Source organism: Poecilia reticulata, chromosome 8 (genome assembly GCF_904066995.2).
Source record: "Poecilia reticulata chromosome 8, P_reticulata-male-v2, whole genome shotgun sequence".
Taxonomy (NCBI): domain Eukaryota; kingdom Metazoa; phylum Chordata; class Actinopteri; order Cyprinodontiformes; family Poeciliidae; genus Poecilia; species Poecilia reticulata.
In genome coordinates, this window is record NC_088837.1 from 14,781,203 (window position 1) to 14,798,355 (window position 17,153).

The following is a 17,153-nucleotide window of genomic DNA, read 5'->3' on the forward strand; positions in this document are numbered from 1 at the left end:
GTAAAACAGGAATTCAACCATGTATCATTTTTAAACTATATTCTGTATAGTTTTAAATATATGGGCTGGTTTTAAAAATAAAACCTCCTCTGTTTTACTTCTAGCTCTTAAGTGTCATATTTTTATGTAGAGAATTTCTACCAGCTTAGGTCAACTTAGAGCTGCTTGAATGTTTTTGGGTGTTTGCATATATATTTTCTTTTTCCAGAGTACAAGGTGTAAAAAAAAAAAGTCATAGGATGATTCCTTTGACTTTGATCAGATTAATATCTGATCCTTTTATCTTGATCATTATCTGTTTTAATAAGTGATTAAATCACTAACATTATTGAGGCTGTGCTGCTTTCAGTGTTTCTCCCAGTGTATCATAAGCCTGGCGGGCCACCATGCTTTACTTGTGCCCCCACCAGGCTTAGCATAGGTTATTTTTTTTTTTTTATGTTTGCATTTTTTAAGATTTTATATTTAGTGTTCAGATATCAATCTTCCAATAACACAATCATCAAGTGATATTTTCAAATTTCTTGTCAACTTTAGACATTTTTAACTCAAAAACAACAGCCCCAACCACTGGGTTTAGCAAGTTTTCTGGGGGAAACTTTGCGCTTCCTTCCAAAATTATACTCCAACTTACACATTACATCCGCATACTTCAATGGATTTTGAGGCGTTGTGTAATTGACCAACACAAACAGTGAAGTGGAAGGAAAATATTGCATGGTGCTCTGAAACACATGTAGACCAAATAGAAAGCTGCGTTTGATCATGAACACTATATCCACAATATAAAAGTGGTAGTGGCAGCATCATGCAATGAGAAAGTTCAAGCTGTACAAGTAAAGACAAAAAATGCAGAGTAAAACCATTTATTTTGTTATCGACAACACAATATAACTCTTGGTTTTCACTTGTACAATAAAAGTGCTCTAGCTAGTCACAAAGCTCCAGTCGGATACAAAGGAATTAGGAGCAGAGTAAAAGAATTAAAAATTAGCACGCATTAGTCAAACATTTTCATTTATGGCTGCAGATTGTGTCCCTTCAGTAGGTCCTAGAAATACTGACGCACACTTCATGCTTGAACCATGTGAAAGCAATAAAACATGGGCTTACAAGAGCATTTCAAACTGTTCCCGTTTTACTCCACCGTATGCCTTTCATTGTGCAGAACCTGAGACTTTCAAAAATAAAACTCAATTGCTCCCTTCAGCATGTTTGCGACCAGGCAGCTGTGTCGGCATTGGAAATACTGCAAGTCTTTCTCCGCGAGAGCAAACGCATTGTGCACATGAACCAGGCAGACGTTTGAGAAACAGCACATTTCTTTGGGTAATCAATACAAAAACCACTCCAAAAGGTTCCTAAAATATCAACACTCCATCTGGGTGGATACTACATTTTCAGTGTAATTACAGCGCAAAATATTTCTACTCAACACGAAGCTAAGCAGAGTTTTTAATGGGAATCTTCTTCCAGCACGTACAATAGAGGTAACGCATTAAATGTGTATCCACAAAACTGGATAAAGAAACGAGAGCTGAGCTGATACAGGATCCGCATATTAGTTTATCCCAAGCGCCCACTCGTTTATCTCGAGGTAAATCTGCTGCGTCCAAATAAGAACTCCTGCTGCAGGTAAGCGATACCATTTCATTTAGAAAATTAAGAGCATGCACATAGAGACTGCTTTTTATTGGCTAAGCCATCACGTGATTCTGAAACAAAAGAATAATTTAAGTTAGCATACACTACAATATAGAGTAATTTTTTGTATTTCACTATTATGAGAATCTGAATGTGGTCAAATAATCCTGCACTTTTAAAGAAGGTTTTCTTTGGTTGCGACAATCCGTCTCATTGCAGACATGCAACCGTCTTGGAAACATTTGAATGCGACGACAATACAATAAAATGTGACAATTTTCACATTATATTTAGAGAAAAAACAGACAGCATAAAATATATGGATGCATATCCATTTAAACCCTGCCTCATCAAGGCCTCACCTACTGCACATGGCAGATACGATTTACCTTTTTATTTTTCTGAGCTCACTCTGAACTCGTTAGCTAATGCACCATCATGTGATCAGTTACAGCTTTTTGGGGGAGCGGAGGAGGGTGTCGCTTCAATCTAGGCCTGTCGAAAGTAATTATGTTATAGAATAACAGACAGACATGCCCTCAACCGTTTATTCTCACCCACGCCGCACACAAAAATACATACAGCATCAGTGTATTAGCAGAAATATTGAAGGGGATACAGGATTCTTCCCATCTGGAAATGGAAGAAACAGTCCACTTAAGAGTTTGCTTTTTAAGTTAATTGGTGATTAGGAAAAACAACATGGAGCAACCATGTGTACTTTGAGAAAAAACGATCTTGAGTTTAGGACTGGTTCTGCGGCTAGGGATTTTGAATGGCTTTACGTCACCACAATAAACCTGAGCACTACATATCCAGATATTATGAGCAATTTCTGCTGTTAGAGTGGCTTTAAAAGGCAACCATGCACCTTACTACAATTTGTCATGCTATGACTGTAAACTTCCGGGTAGTTTGTTAAGATTTTTTGTGATAGACCAAAAAAATCTATCACATAATGTAGCTTTTGATGCAGATTTTTGTTTTTATATATATAGTCATGGTACCTCTTTGTTTATTGATGAGCTGGACAAAAATGCATTGGTCTATCACAAAATCTTAATAAATGTTATTTTTGTTGTTGCAACCTAAAAATAAACCGAAAAAGCTTAAAGTATATGGATGTTTTTAAGTAGCACTGCAAATTGACTATATTTGTTGTACAAAAGTACTTCTTTGTTTCATATTGTTGTGAAGGATTTAAAGCATACATCTAATTATGAGCGTCATCCGGATTGACTATTTTTCTTGCTACAGTATTGGATTTTGTTATCATACTTACAGTACAATTTATACCGGCTGGTCTACTACCGTCAGAAAGGAGCCATAACATAACTTCAGATGCACCAGAACTGAAAAGCACCAAATGGAAGGATAGCGTGTTGGAGGTAGAGAAATAAGAAAAACATCTACGTTTTTATGAAATAAAAAAAAAGAAAATAAAAAGTAAAATGTGTGCTTTGTGGAGGGAGTTGTTGCCCTAATTGTCCTGCGGATCACACTGCTGAAATTCTACCACTACAAAGCTAAAACATAAAAACGCACAGACCTGATTTGAATGTTTTTATAAAATGGTCAGTTAGTGGAAGTCTTCCAGTCTCCTTGCTGTCCTTCTTTTCGCCGCTCCTCTGTTCTAACAGCAGCCGGGTAACAGCCGGATCACATCAGATACCACGCAGCCAGTCCAGCCAGGGCGGCGAACCAAGTGGCAAACAGAACCTGTCCCGTCGGGTGTCTGAGAGCGGCCATGACCAGCTGACCAAAATACGCTGTTCCCCCTGACGCCGCTGCGGTGCAACGGAGACAGAAAACCATGTTCAAGAAGAAGCAAACTGTCATCCAGCGATTCGTTTTACAACAACACACTCTTCACTTACCCATCTTGGCAGAATAGTATGGACATTTGCTGATGTCTCCTCCCGTCTCCCCATGAACAGACATGCCAGCATCTTGAACATCCTCCTGAATTGTTTTGCCAATTTCTTCTAATTCCTCAAACACCTGACAGAGCAAACATTAGGTTAGTTCATACCATACCATGCAAAAGTTCTCCTATTCTTCATTTTGTTATATTACAGCAACACCTGGATTGATATTTTATAATAGAATTTGAACCTTTTCACTTTGCTTTGTGTTTTTTAAGAGAAGACAATTAGCCATCTTATTGAAATTTCCAAGTTCCATTTGAAAAAAAAGTCAATGTTGTGCGTGTTTAATGTAGTACTAGTGTTTATTTGATGCTTCTGGTGGTTTATATCTCATGAAATCTTTCACACGCATAGTGCTGTACAACATCTGCCAGAGAACATGATTATTTATTGTACGAATACATTAACCTTTAAATGAACACATTGTGTTTACCTATACTGCTAATAGACAGCTTGTTACCGAGCACCGCAATTAGCATAGCAGAGTGATTTCTGATTCACAACCGGAACATGGTTGAGTTCCCAGATCCACTTTCCAACTCGATTCACTGTTTATACTCGATGTTTCTGTTTCAAGCAAAGACCACTGTGCAGAAAACACTCTGAGAAACATGATGATGTAGAAGGTAATGATGTGTGATTTTCAAAACGTTTTACAAATCACAATCTGTGCCCTCAAGTCAATCCTTTGCAGATCCGCCTTTGGCCGGAGCTACAGCTGCAAGTCTTCAGAATTGTTTGCCCACATATGCATAATATTAAATATTGTAGATCAAAGTAAATATGCATTTAATCTTCTACACAACTTTCTCCATAACCTGCCAGCTGCGACAGGTTAAACGCCTTCATGATGCCGCTTGTTCATTAATTTGATCTAAAATTAACTTCTGAGGCCTCAACAGTACAGCTGTATTAAAGCTGGGTTTGAATTGCACACAAGTGGACTTCTGAAAGCAATTGGTACTAATGGATTTCATTAAAGGATAAAAGAGTAAAGGAGCATGGATGCATATTCATCAGTTTGTTTTTGTAAAGAAATATGAAAATGAGGCATCTTTTTCCCCACTGCCAGTGACGATTTTTATGGTAGTCGCATAAATTCCCAATAGAATACAGTACAATAAAGTTGCTGGTTGTGACTAGAGTTTAAATCAATACAAATGGTTCAACAAAGTGCATTTCAAACAGAATTCCATTGGAATAGTACTGATGTAGTACCACTTCTATAATACCAACAATTAAACCTCTATTTAAATAGGGGGGGGTTTTCCGACCAGTAAAAGAGCCTCGATTCATCAGCTGCTTCAGACTCTCACCTCCATGTTGAAATGAAAAGCTTTAACAGCTTCCTCCACCAGTTTCTTCTTTGTCGCCACGTCCAGGTCCAGCTCATTCATGCGGCTTCGGTACAGCTGTTTGAACGCCTTGGCGCTGTGGATCGCATCAAACTGGTAGAACTCCAGGCCTTCCCCTGTGGGTGGCAGCTTCAAAGCTCTCTGTGCCACTTTTCTCAGCACCTGCCCCCCTGACAGGTCACCCATGTAGCGAGTGTAGGCGTGGGCCACCAGCAGCACCGGGTCTTCCTGCCCCACCTGGTGGATGCGGTCCACGTACTGCTGGGTGGCCTGAGAGCAGCTGATCTTGCTCTTCCAATCCGGACCGTAGAAATACTCCAGGTCGCGGGCCAGGGCTTCATGGCGGTGAAGCTCTGCGGGGAAATACAGGGGGGCAAATTGGGAGTGGTCCTTATTCCTCTCGATCTCCTCCTCCATGGCCGTGTATGTGTGGTAAAGTGCAACAGCGCCAAGCTGAAGGGGGGAAAAAAAAAATACAAACGTTTTCTACTTTCTTTCCAGCTTTATTTTTATTTACATAATCTTTTGTTAAGTATATGGAGTCACGGCATTTTGTTTCCAGGTCAAATTCAACTCCAATAAGGGATTTTCAATCAGGGCTTCTGAACAACTTCTGAGAAGATAAGAGGTTTACCTGCAGGGGGTAACAGTAAGAGCTTTCTCAATTTAGAGAATTACTAAAGAAACCTCAGTGGACAAATACATCCTACCCACAATGAACAAAAATTTGACTTTGCGTGTCTGTGAATTTCAAAAAAGTAAAAGCCTTTATATAGTTAAACTCATCCCACTTTCTTCATTCTTTGTTTATTCAGTCTCACCTTGAAAAGCTCTTTGCGGATTCGTCCCCGTAGGAAATCTTTCACAAACTGCGTGTTCTCTGCTTTTTCGTGAACCTCCTTGGTTCCAGCAGCCAGCATCTCAGACAGATCCTCGGGGCTGCAATTAAAGTGCCAAGCGAAAGAAAAATAACGTACGAAGCTTGCTTATTTTCGATATGTTCTCCAAACCCGCAACAGTTTGTAATCTTAATCAGATATTTTAAAAAATAAACCAAAGTACTGCAAAAAAGGTTTACCTGAGGTTGCCTTCTTCTTTCTCATACCCTGCCCCAACTGCCCCAGATCCGTTGGACACACTTGCTCCCGTCTCCATATTCTCTGACATTTTTTGTGATATTTTTTCTGGACTTCAGTCTGAAAACAGCACATGGTGGTAAAGTTTTTACAAAGTCATAAAAAAATGCCAATTTGGAACCATTATTTAAGGTTCATCAGGATTTAAGTACAGTCCCTTGAACACGGATATCGTTTGGACCTTTTTACATAATCATAAACTTCAATGTACATTTTGGAGGATTCCCAAATGTACATTGGGAATCTTCAATGTACAAGAAAAACATCCCTCACAGTATGATGCTGCCACCACCATGTGTCAAAATAATAAATGTTTAGATGAGGAGTCTTAAGTTGCATGCAATAGGAAGATCCAGATTTGTTGGATGACTTGACAACAAATCTGGAAGGTGGACAATCAAGGTGGACATAGTAGCTCCAGTTTAAAGCCAAATAAAAAATAAAAAAAAAAAAAGAGTTAATATCATCACTTTCTCTAGTGGTCTGGGTAAGACGGTCAAAACAAACACACATTTAAATGGCTGATTGGCCTGCTTAAAGCCGCTGACCTTACTTAACCCTGACAGGAAGGCACCAAGTTGAGTGACAGTAAACACAATTAGTCTTGTAGGTTCACAAAGGCACCTTTAAACAACGTCCATGCTTGTATAGCATAAATCGACTGAACAAAAAAGATGCAAAACACAGAACAGGCCTGCTTTCTGGAGTTTACCAGTAATCTCCGTGACAGCGTTGGAACGCTAAATATGTTTTGGAAAACGCGCATTTCAGTTTATTTTTCCAATAAAAACAAATCCTGCCACACTACGGCAAACGAAGAATTCTTTGCAACTTGTTGAAGCGACGCGTTGACAACAGCTAACTTTACAGGAGCTAAGTAAGCTAAAAGCTAGCTAACAAACTCGTTAAGATTTAATAAAATAAAAAAAACACTAAAACGTGCCACTAGATAGCAACAAATCATTTTTATGTACTGGTTTTATATAAAAAGTCAAGCGGAACAAACCTTCCCTCCAGCTCAGTAATGAAGATTTAAAACTCAGACGTAGGATGCGCAGCTCCACCGAAACAACAGTTATTAAAACCTTCTGTCGCTACCCGGCGAAAACAGACATGCGTGACTCTACCGGAAATGCTGACGCAAAATTGTAGTTTTAGCACAAGAATTTGTAGTTTCGGATTAGATAAACTAGCATATCTTCTATTTTCCACTGTTTCTGAAAATTACACGTCGCAGATGTTTCCATGACTCTTTGTGACATTAGTTAAACACAGCTGTGCTTTTATTCATGTATTTATTGTCTGTTTTTTCTTTTTTTATATATAATCAGTGTCCAATCAGTTATCAACAACAGTAAGAGTATTGCCTGCAGCTGATATTTTCTTTGTTCTATTACTCTGTTCCAAAACTCTTGTTTTTTCTTTCTTTGTACCACTTTGGTAGCACAAAATGAGGTTTATTGAAAAGCATCTCCCGAATTGTGGAGTTGATGTATGCTTAAGATGCTGACTAAAACCCCACTGAGCTTTTGTAGAATCAGTTGTTGTGCTATTCATGCTAGAGCTAGAGTGACCAACACCTATCTATGCAACAAATGCTGATTAAAGGTGACCTATTACATTTCCTTGAACAGGTTAGGATAGGTTTATGGGTTATACAAAACATGTTCATTACAGGGTGTTTTTTTTTGCATAAAATCATCCTTATCCTTCTTAGATATTGAGATTTTAGTCTGTGGAGTACTGCCTATTTTGAACTCCTTTCAAACATTTTCAACTCGCTGTCAGGTTCAGAAGCATTTGTAAAGAATACAAATAGAGTAAAAGGTATTTTAATAAAGTGTTAGCTAGGTAAGAAACTTATGGTCAGTTTTTTTTAATTCTTCATAAATGTGTTGTTTGAATTGCACAGAGGTAGTTGTCATTTAAGGCTGGAAGCCTTTTAAAATGCTTTTCATGCTGTTGTAATTTTTTTTGCATAACAAATGCTATTTTAAAAAAGTGAATGTGTGTGTGATACTGATGAATCATTAATACTTTAGGAAATTGATATTTTTCAGACAGTGTTTTTCTTATTATTTTTATCAGTACATCCTGTTCGAGAGTGTAATGATCAGCTTCCATGGCAGTTGGAAGCTGATCCAACTTGTCTTGTAATTAAAAAAAAAAAAAACCTGCCTATCGCCTATCTGTTTTTTTGTGGGTAAATGTGTGCGCTTGTGTGTGTCTGTCTGTGTAGCAGCACATGTGTGAACATGCATACATATGTGCTTGTGTGACTGTCGGAGCCTGAGATCAGTCTGGTGGCCGGCTGGAGTGTCAGATGCTTTATTATCGGGGCAGCATGGGTGCCTCCCCCTCCCTCTGCTACCACAGGAGGCCAGCGGAGATGGGGTGAGCTAACAGGATGATTCACGTCTCTCCAATGGGGCCTGCAAGCTGTTGCTATCTCAAAAAATACTTCAAGAGCATTATTTATGCCACTGATGCATTTTCAAAAATTCAGTGCCCTGCAAAAAAATGTATACCCTGTGAACCTTTTCACATTTTGCTTCGTCTCAACATGTATTTTACTGCTATCTTATATGATAGAGAAACACAAAGTGGTGTATGTCAGTATAGTGGAAGAAACGTGACACATAGTTCACAACATTTTCACAAGTATAGATCTGGAAATGGTGCCCCCTGTACTCTGATACCCCCAAATGCAATGTAGCACAACAAACATCATTCAAAGGCTATTTAAATTCAAAATAAAGCCCACATCTTCAAACCTAAATCCCTATACGTTTGTTCTGTAAAAATCCTAGAGGGCTGTCAGAGAAACAAGGAAACAAGCAGCATCATTAAGTTGAAGGAACACAGCAAAAAGGCATGGGTAAGAGGTGGGTATTTTTAATCTGTGATTGTAGTGCTCCATTGTTATTGCTCCCACTTCCTTCCTCTCCATATACCAGTGTAATGGCTCCACTGAAGGTCAAATCAGCAGCACTTCTTCAGCTTTGTTGGGAGATTTTCTTGAAGGAAAATTTTGATGGGAAAGGTGTAATGCCCCCCCCACCCCCACCACCCCTCTTGCACTTTCCCTGGCCTTGCAGTACAAACTCTGCTGTATGACTGGTATTGATTGGCGACGCATGTGAGGGTGTGAATAAAAGGCCAGCCTGTGGAGGTCTGCAGGGGGTTAGCTGGTATTTCATTTCTGGAGTGTGCACACTTAGTATTTTTCTGTTGTCCCTGGATTAATCCTTCATAGTTTACACACATACTTTATTTTCAGTAATACACCATAAGTATTACTCTTGCCACCTACTAATTTAAAAAACCTCAGCAGGTTGCTGTGAACAATGATTTGTCCTTTGCAGATTTCCCTTGTTTTTATTTTTTTTTGTCACACTTAAATGATTCAGACAATCAAATACATTTTTAGAAACAGAAAAGATAAATTGAGAAAATATAAAAAGCAGTTTTGAAATTGTGATTTCGTTTAATGAGCAAAAAATAGCTGCCCAAAGTAAAATGGCTCTGTGTGAAAAAGTAATCACCCATTTCCCTAATATCTGGTGTTTTTTTTTCATGAGACTACTACAGAAAATAAGTTTTGTTGATCAAACCGTTGTTTTTATAGCATTTCAGAGGTTGACTTGGTGGTATGCTTTGATTAATGAAATCTGTGAAGGTCTTTGTGTGACAAAAACCTGATTGTATGAAATTTGTTCTTTATTGATTGATTGACTGATCTCATCTCCTAATGTGTTTTGGCAGTTTCTTTTGCATTTCAGGTATTTTAGTTCACTATTTGTTGTCAGGCCATCTGTAAGTCATTTCTTGACTCTACACAATTCCAACCCAGCTTTGCAAAGAATGTGGTTAATCACAGTTAATTCAGGATTTAGCAACATATGCAGCTATTTCTTTGTGTAGGGCAAGGTTGGCTTGGATAGCTTAGTCCCTATGATAAATTAAATCATTTGTATTTTCTTTAAGTTATGTCTGTTTGAGTTTAACATTAATTTGATCATTTGAAAGTGTGACAAAATAGCAAAAGCAGCTGGAAGTCATTGGTATACCAATCTAAAATGTGACATAAAGTTTAAAAACAAAGATGAATGGTACAATCTCCTCACGCTTAGAGTGCCAAAATGAAAATACTCAAACGGTAGAAATGAGAATGTTTTAAGGTGCTGAATCTAAATTAATTAATTAATCTTAATTGATCTAAAATGTTAACGTTTCTGGTGCCAACCATGAAAAATATCATATGTGAATTGATAGATGAATAGATGGTATTTTTCTATTATTTAGAACTCAACATGTAAAATGCACGTCAAAGCCATAGTTTTAAATGCATTCACAGTGATTATAAATCTGAAGCTTTATTATATTAAAATTGCGTGTGCAAACAGCGTCCTACGTTGTCATGGTAATTCTCGCGAGAATTGGGAACCTTGATAAGTTTGAAAGTTTTAGTTTGTGCTTGGTCGTTTGTTGCATAGAAAAATACATAGCCTACTACTCGCCATTAAAAAAATTATAGAATTACTATTGATTGGTTTATTTTTACCGAACATGTAGATGTTAAACGTAATAACCAACTTGGTTTATTTTTTACCGAACATGTAGATGTTATACGTAATAACCAACTGCAGACGAAACGTGGCTTCCGCATCCGTTAAGTGAGACTTCGCGGGTCAAGAGTATTTTATATATCAAGATATCAACCTGCGGTTTTGAATGCATATTATGCTTTGTAGTTGTTGTACGTTCATTTATTTCCTGTCGTGAGAACCAGACGCTAAGCGGTATATTTAACTTTGTTACGATAGAAGTTTATCTCCGAGGAAACATGTCGCTGCTTTCTGCGGTAGAGGAGGCTATCAAGACCTATAAGGCCGAACAAATCAGGCTTAACCGCAGGATTCAATTTCACCGAGAAATTTTACATAGTCTGTAAGTAGCAAAATATTTCAATGCTTAGTGGCCAATGTCATTAACATTTTAAAGAAATTATTTAATATGGACATAGCAGTGGTTAAAGTCTCGCGTTCGGCATCGGTTGCGTGTCCGGCGCTGTGGCTTAGTTGGTTAAAGCGCCTGTCTAGTAAACAGGAGATCCTGGGTTCGAATCCCAGCAGTGCCTTTTGATGCAGTTTTGTCTTCGTGAAACGACCCAGCCTTCCATTTCATTATTTCTGCTGTCGCTCCATACTCAGTATCAAAAGATAATAAAACTCAGAATTGTCATGTTAGCTGTTTAGTCAGACCAAAGCTCTTTTAGGCTGCACTTTCCCTCAATACGGGACTAGAGATGAGCTTTTCGTGAATGCTACATTGATTTCCAATTTTCTTCTGCTTGTGTCATAAAACCGCAACATACAATGAAAAGGCTCATCTGATTAATGTAATTTTGAATTCAGCAGAAAAAAATAATTTGTCCCTAACTTAATCTGACTTTTACTTTATTATATGATGACAAATAGTGAATAATTTTTGATAGTATTCTGACACATCTCTCTCTCATTATAAAAGCTAGTACTTCAAAAACATGCAGCTCTGAGTAAATATCTTAGTAAAAGACTGTGAAAATGGTATAGCCTACAATATATTAATATATTGCTTTTGATGTTTCTGCTTGTTAATTCCTTAGTTTGTTTTCTTCTTCTTTAAGGAAAAATGTACTGCTTAGTAACTTGTTTATTCCCTCCTCAGGATACCACAACCAGAAGCAGGCTCTGAAGAAACAGAATTAGCAGACAATGCTGCTGCAGGTAACGTGGCCTGATGAATCTAACTGTATTGAAAAAAATGTTTTCTGAAATCCTAGATTTGATTTACAGACTAATGAGTGATGATTTACTGACGAATTACTGACAAAACTGTGAGCATTTTAAAGCAAAAATATTTTACTTTGCATCCACTTTTCTCTCCTTTTGAAAACACGTCATTTATATTATGATATCCACAACGGGTAATTACTGAAATCATTTAACTGTGATGGCATGCTGCTCTCAGATGCAGAGTCCTCGCCAGGGGAGAAAGAAGATATAGAACTGCTTGAGCAAGCACTGGAAAAAGCTCTTCGGGTCCGCACTGGCACAGAGGTCTCTAAGCAAGACTCCAGCAAAAGAAAACTATCCGCAACTAAAGAAACAGAACGCATGCCAGCTCTATCAGCAGTGACTAAACGTGATCAACCAACCATCAAGTCAAGTAAAAAATCTGCCAGCCTTCACAGAAAAGGGCACAAAAAGCCAAGTGTTTCACATAGCTCAAGGCCTTCAGCGGGCCACAAACCAGCACAGTCCAAAAACAGAACCCAACACCATCCCTCCTCAGCTGCTCAGGCCGGGCATCACCAGCAGACTGTCTTGGCAGGGTTTAACTCTCCTGATCAAATCACAGCCTCGCTCTCGACAAACAAGACGGTCAGAAGCAATATGCCCCGAGACCATGGGCTGAGCAAATCTGCATCTGTCCCCAGGCCTTCTTCAGATGACCTGTCCTTTTCAGGGACAGATGGATCTGGGGTCGGCAGTTTGAATCAACACAACGGGTAGGTTAAGCACAAATGAGCTGTGGAAATAATCATGTTTTTATTTGCAATTAAAGATATGTGTGTATTTTCTTCTACTTTACTTTTGGGCAGGGGGCTTTCTGAGCAAATTGCAAAATGGAAATCTTTAAGGAGCAAACAAAACAGGTTGCTAAGTAGTTTTTTTGTTATATAAGGTTATTGCAAAGTACAGATTTAATGTTTGGATTCTGACATTTCCTCCTTTATATTAACTTTAGATTGTGGGACAAAGTCATTGCCTTACAGAGGAATCCAGAGCCTGGGAGGAGTCGCTTCATACAGAGAATTAGGACGAAGGTATTCTTCTGCTTTGAAATATATATTTTTAATTTTCAATATATTTGTTTTCAAAATTGGGTAATTAACTTTCAAATACTCAACTGTCTAGAGTTATGTTCTGCTAAAAAAGAAAATCACCCAAGTCTTCATCTTATCCAGCACTATTTTTTTCTGTTTCCACTGTACAGACTTATCCGGTTTTGTTAAAGTAAATTAATAGAGAGCCTTGGCTACATTGGCTTGTCATAGAAAATCCCATTAAAATCCTGTAGAGTTTCTTCTTCTAAGGTGCCTTGATGTGGAAAGTTGCAGGGGTTGTCAATACTTTTCCAAGGCACTGTACAGTCTCCATTCAGTCCCTTGTTGCTGTCTATTGTTCTGACCCATTTAGTTTCCTAGTGACTGGCCAAGTGGAAGTCCAGATGAGACCAGGCTCCAGCTCCACAGACTAACCGACCAGGCATTCAACCTTGCACATGTTTGCCAGACCGAGAAGATTCTTGTCAATGAGGTGCCAGAAATGGACACTGAACTTCCGGGTAAGAACCGTGAACTGACCTGTATATGGAAACAATCAAAACTAAGAATGCAACAATCAATAGAAGTGTTGACATGTGAAAGGAGTCATGAACATGTGTAAACATTTTCTTTGCCAAAAATACATTTGGGACTTTTCTGAAATTATTTCAACTATTACAAGGTGGTAATAACCTGCAAGCAGAGTGCTAATTGCAGAGCTACCCCATTCCACCTTGTTGTGCAGTACTTTTGGTGAATAACACCAGTTTTTAATTATCTCCCTCAACAGGTGGTAAGCAGACCAAGTCCCATTCCAGCCTGACACCTGAAGGGCTGCAGCTGGCAGCTGCAGAGCTCCATGTTCTGGCAGATAAAGTGAAGCGAGGTAAAACTTTTATATGACCAAAAAGCAAGAGTAAGTTGCAGTCTCGTTTAGATATTGTGGGCCAGTTTTAATTTAATTGTACAGCTATCACCCTGTCAGTCCAGACTGCTATGCAACTATGTCACTTGACTTTCTCTGCATTTTTTCACCCTGGAAACAGAAACATCATTGTTCATATTGAGACTTTATGTGATTGATAAAGAAATGATGAGTAACACTAAGCTGTAGCTACAAACTGTATGTACAGTTAATACCAGATATTAAAAAAAACAACAACAGATATTTAAAAAAATAATAATAATATATATATATAAACACCTTTTTTATATATATAAACACCTTTTTTTGTTTGCCTGTAACTAAATTTGACTTTTTAGACTCATTTTAATTTGGTAAAGGTTAAATAATAAATAATTGCTCTTCCAAATGCCAGGGCAATGGAAGTCAGTTTTTTTTTTTACATTTTTGTAAGCTTTTCATACAAACAACAAAAAGCTTCAAAAGACAGCAGTAGCTAAGTCCATCCATCCATCCATCCATCCATCCATCCATCCATCCATCCATCCATCCATCCATCCATCCATCCATCCATCCATCCATCCATCCATCCATCCATCCATCCATCCATCCATCCATCCATCCATTTTCTTTACACCCTTGTCCCTAGTGGGTCAGGAGGGGTGTTGGTGCCTAAATAAAATCCGGTACATGTACACTTTTACAAGGCACTGAGTAAGGAACAGTTTCCAGTACCTCCAGTGATACAGTTACCATCTAAATAATCGCAAACCTCCTAAATGATCAGGTCACTTTCAGTGAGGGACATTTGTTTATGTGCCTGTGTTAAATTTCAAACGTAACGCGAGCATATTGGCAAAGCCAGTGTGAGAGAAAAGTTTCCAGTTAATTCTAATACCTCACACTTTTTTCTTTGTCAAAGGGAGCTGAATGTGTGCATTAGACCTCGCACCGAGGGGCCATCCAGTATTTTGTATCATATTGTTTCACAGTGATTTATTTGGTTTCATTTTACGATCCGGATGTTTTTGATGAATATAGCGTGCTAACGAGCTAATGTGGGTGTCCATCTTAGCATGTGGAAAATGAAAACAGAGCCTCGGTGAAACCTCAGCGTCAGATCAGTACTTTGGCCTCATCCATTATCTCCTTCCTCTGCAAGATTTTTAAGCCACTTCCCTCAGCGCGGCTCGACGAAGTCCCAGTTATTTAAAGCGGCGACTACAGAGCAGAAAAACGTCTTGGGGTATGGTTGCTGACGCTCTAAAAATAACCTGGTTTTCCGTCAGAGTGGAAGGCATGGGATCGATGGAGGCCAGAGGGAGGCTGTCTTTGCCCGTCTGAGGCAGCCGGCCTGTATGCAGATGGGGCGGCTTCACCTCTGCCCCTGACCGTAACCTACAGCACACAGCAGGAGCTACAACAGCTGGAGGAGCTGCGCATGAGAGTGGCACTGCTGCAGCAAGAGACTTACTTTGAACAGGTAGGGGAGTGTATTCTTAAATTACCTAAAAAATGGTAAATCGGATTGCGAACTCTACTTTCTTCATTAGTGTCCATACATGCTTTTGCTGACTCTGGTTCTGTGTGCCAGGTTCTCTTGGACTCTCTGTCCTCTCAGTTTTCGTCCATCAGACCTGGACCTGGATGTCCCAGTCCAAGTACGCTCAGAGACATGTACTCCCTGCTGGGTGAGGGAGGGGAGCGTTTTGCTGCCATTGTCCAGGACTCTGAGCATGAATGACAGCTGAGGTGGCCACACTGAGAGTAAACAAAAAAGCTTAGCAACAAGTATGGCTACATGAGGCACCTATTAGCATACGGGAGTGGATTGAAAACCCAATAGTCACTTCCTGTTGAAAGATTAGTTGAACCGCAGCATAATAAAGCAGGGGTAAATCATACTGAAATCTATTAAAGTTACTCCAGTAAATTAAAATCTATATTTGTGTGAACTCTGATTGATGACCTGTCTTTAATACATCTGAGCTCCTCCTTAGCTCCTGTGAGCCTATGACTGATTAATGTTGTTTTTGAATTTTTTTAAAATATCACCAGCTATGAATGAATATATGGACATATACAGTTAATGTTACTAATATGTGCTTATTTTTTACATTCTATTTTTTCCCCTAAATGCATGCCTTATTAATAAATTGTTTAAAACATTTTGTCGCATTCCATTTCCAAATTTAAATGTATTTTTTCCTCCTGACCATAAATAAAGTACACTGCAACAAATTGCTTCCAGCAGTCACCTAATTAGCAAATAGGTGCGTATTCTAATCTTAGTCTAAATAAATATAACTGTTTTGCAAAAAGCTTTTGAAGGTTTTTAGAACATAGTAAAAAATAACATTAATTTTACTATGATTATCTTATAAAATATACGCAGGATCTGTGACAAGACTTGAGGATTGTTGGTCAGACACTGGATTTTATTTTGTGGTATTAGTGTAAAGGGATGGAGAATAGAAATTAACTACATGTTTTTGCATTTTTGTTGGTGAAAAATGCTGATAACCATTCGTCATCTTCCGTCCACTTCCCAGTGGTGTGCTACTCAGTCGATCTCATAAAATCCCGATACAGTTGAAGGCTGTGGTTGTTTAAGGTATATGATGGCATTTGCTGGGGCATTTTAGTTACCCATCGTGCCAGCAGGTGACACTCAATATGAGAAGTGACCACAAAGTGACAGATGTCGTTACTCAGGGCAGTGTGTCAAAATTAACCTGGGTCTGGGTTTATTTGTTACAGTCTGTATTTAAAATATTAGTATTTGAAGAGTTTTTGAGTCATGTGTTGGACCTGCATCACTTCCATTTTTGTTTCAGTTCAGTCAGTACAAGAGGTAAAGCAGGAAGCTCCGCCTTTACGCTTCATGTTTCACCATATGTTTTTGATTTCCACAGTGGAGTTTACATCCAAACATACACATACTCAGCACATATGGGTCCATCTCTATATGTTTGATTTAAAAAACCCTGTTTTCTTGCCCATCTCAACTGTGATGCGAGGGCGTACGTGAGATGCAGTGGGGTGGGTCTAAAAATGCTCGAGCCCACAGATGACGATTGGACTGCAGGGGCCATGGCAGACTCGGCGACAGGTGGCGCTGGGTTCACACAGCAGGGCGTGGGTGTCTGAGCTCTGCTGCACACACAAACATAAGGGACACGCACAACCAGAGCCAGGCTGAGTCACAAAGACGATGTGCTCCTGGACCTGGCTCTCTGCACTCTGCAAGCTGGAAATGGCGTGTTTCCCCGAGGACAGGAACCAAAATAAGATTAAAGAAAAATTACTATTGCA

General features: G+C 38.9%; 2 protein-coding genes and 1 non-coding gene across 5 annotated transcripts; 2 read left to right on the plus strand and 1 right to left on the minus strand.

The window, feature by feature from the left end:
• Positions 1-852: 852 nt before the first annotated feature.
• Positions 853-7,203, minus strand: hmox2b (heme oxygenase 2b). Of its 3 annotated transcripts, none has more exons than XM_008402845.3 (6): positions 7,070-7,203; positions 6,006-6,123; positions 5,749-5,866; positions 4,889-5,380; positions 3,522-3,645; positions 853-3,431 (listed from the first exon to the last, which is right to left on the minus strand). In XM_008402845.3, the coding sequence occupies exons 2-6, from the start codon at positions 6,092-6,094 to the stop codon at positions 3,304-3,306; spliced, it is 951 nt and encodes a 316-aa protein (XP_008401067.2). In that variant the 5' UTR covers positions 6,095-6,123; positions 7,070-7,203; the 3' UTR covers positions 853-3,303. The 3 variants fall into 3 exon arrangements, with proteins under 3 accessions (XP_008401067.2, XP_008401069.2, XP_008401068.2); XM_008402847.3 differs by lacking the exon at positions 7,070-7,203 and adding an exon at positions 6,688-6,772; XM_008402846.3 differs by lacking the exon at positions 7,070-7,203 and adding an exon at positions 6,612-6,719.
• Positions 7,204-10,512: 3,309 nt separating this feature from the next.
• Positions 10,513-15,799, plus strand: tedc2 (tubulin epsilon and delta complex 2). Its single transcript, XM_081610029.1, has 9 exons — positions 10,513-11,013; positions 11,773-11,831; positions 12,076-12,616; positions 12,710-12,763; positions 12,856-12,934; positions 13,308-13,455; positions 13,725-13,820; positions 15,128-15,321; positions 15,433-15,799. The coding sequence occupies exons 1-9, from the start codon at positions 10,910-10,912 to the stop codon at positions 15,580-15,582; spliced, it is 1,425 nt and encodes a 474-aa protein (XP_081466155.1). The 5' UTR covers positions 10,513-10,909; the 3' UTR covers positions 15,583-15,799.
• Positions 11,130-11,203, plus strand: trnat-agu (transfer RNA threonine (anticodon AGU)). The gene has a single exon. It is a non-coding gene; the product is annotated as a tRNA-Thr (tRNA).
• Positions 15,800-17,153: the final 1,354 nt, after the last annotated feature.

What these genes read in the sequence shown, in the direction of transcription:
- hmox2b (XM_008402845.3), bottom strand. Translation starts at nt 6,094, where the DNA reads ATGTCAGAGAATATGGAGACGGGAGCAAGTGTGTCCAACGGATCTGGG. An exon ending in AAAGAAGAAGGCAACCTCAG is followed by an intron (nt 5,867 to 6,005) that starts GTAAACCTTTTT and finishes CTTTAATTGCAG; the next exon opens with CCCCGAGGATCTGTCTGAGA. An exon ending in CTTTTCATTTCAACATGGAG is followed by an intron (nt 3,646 to 4,888) that starts GTGAGAGTCTGA and finishes TTGCTCTGTCAG; the next exon opens with GTGTTTGAGGAATTAGAAGA.
- tedc2 (XM_081610029.1), top strand. Translation starts at nt 10,910, where the DNA reads ATGTCGCTGCTTTCTGCGGTAGAGGAGGCTATCAAGACCTATAAGGCC. An exon ending in CGAGAAATTTTACATAGTCT is followed by an intron (nt 11,014 to 11,772) that starts GTAAGTAGCAAA and finishes TTCCCTCCTCAG; the next exon opens with GATACCACAACCAGAAGCAG. An exon ending in AGTTTGAATCAACACAACGG is followed by an intron (nt 12,617 to 12,709) that starts GTAGGTTAAGCA and finishes ACTTTTGGGCAG; the next exon opens with GGGGCTTTCTGAGCAAATTG.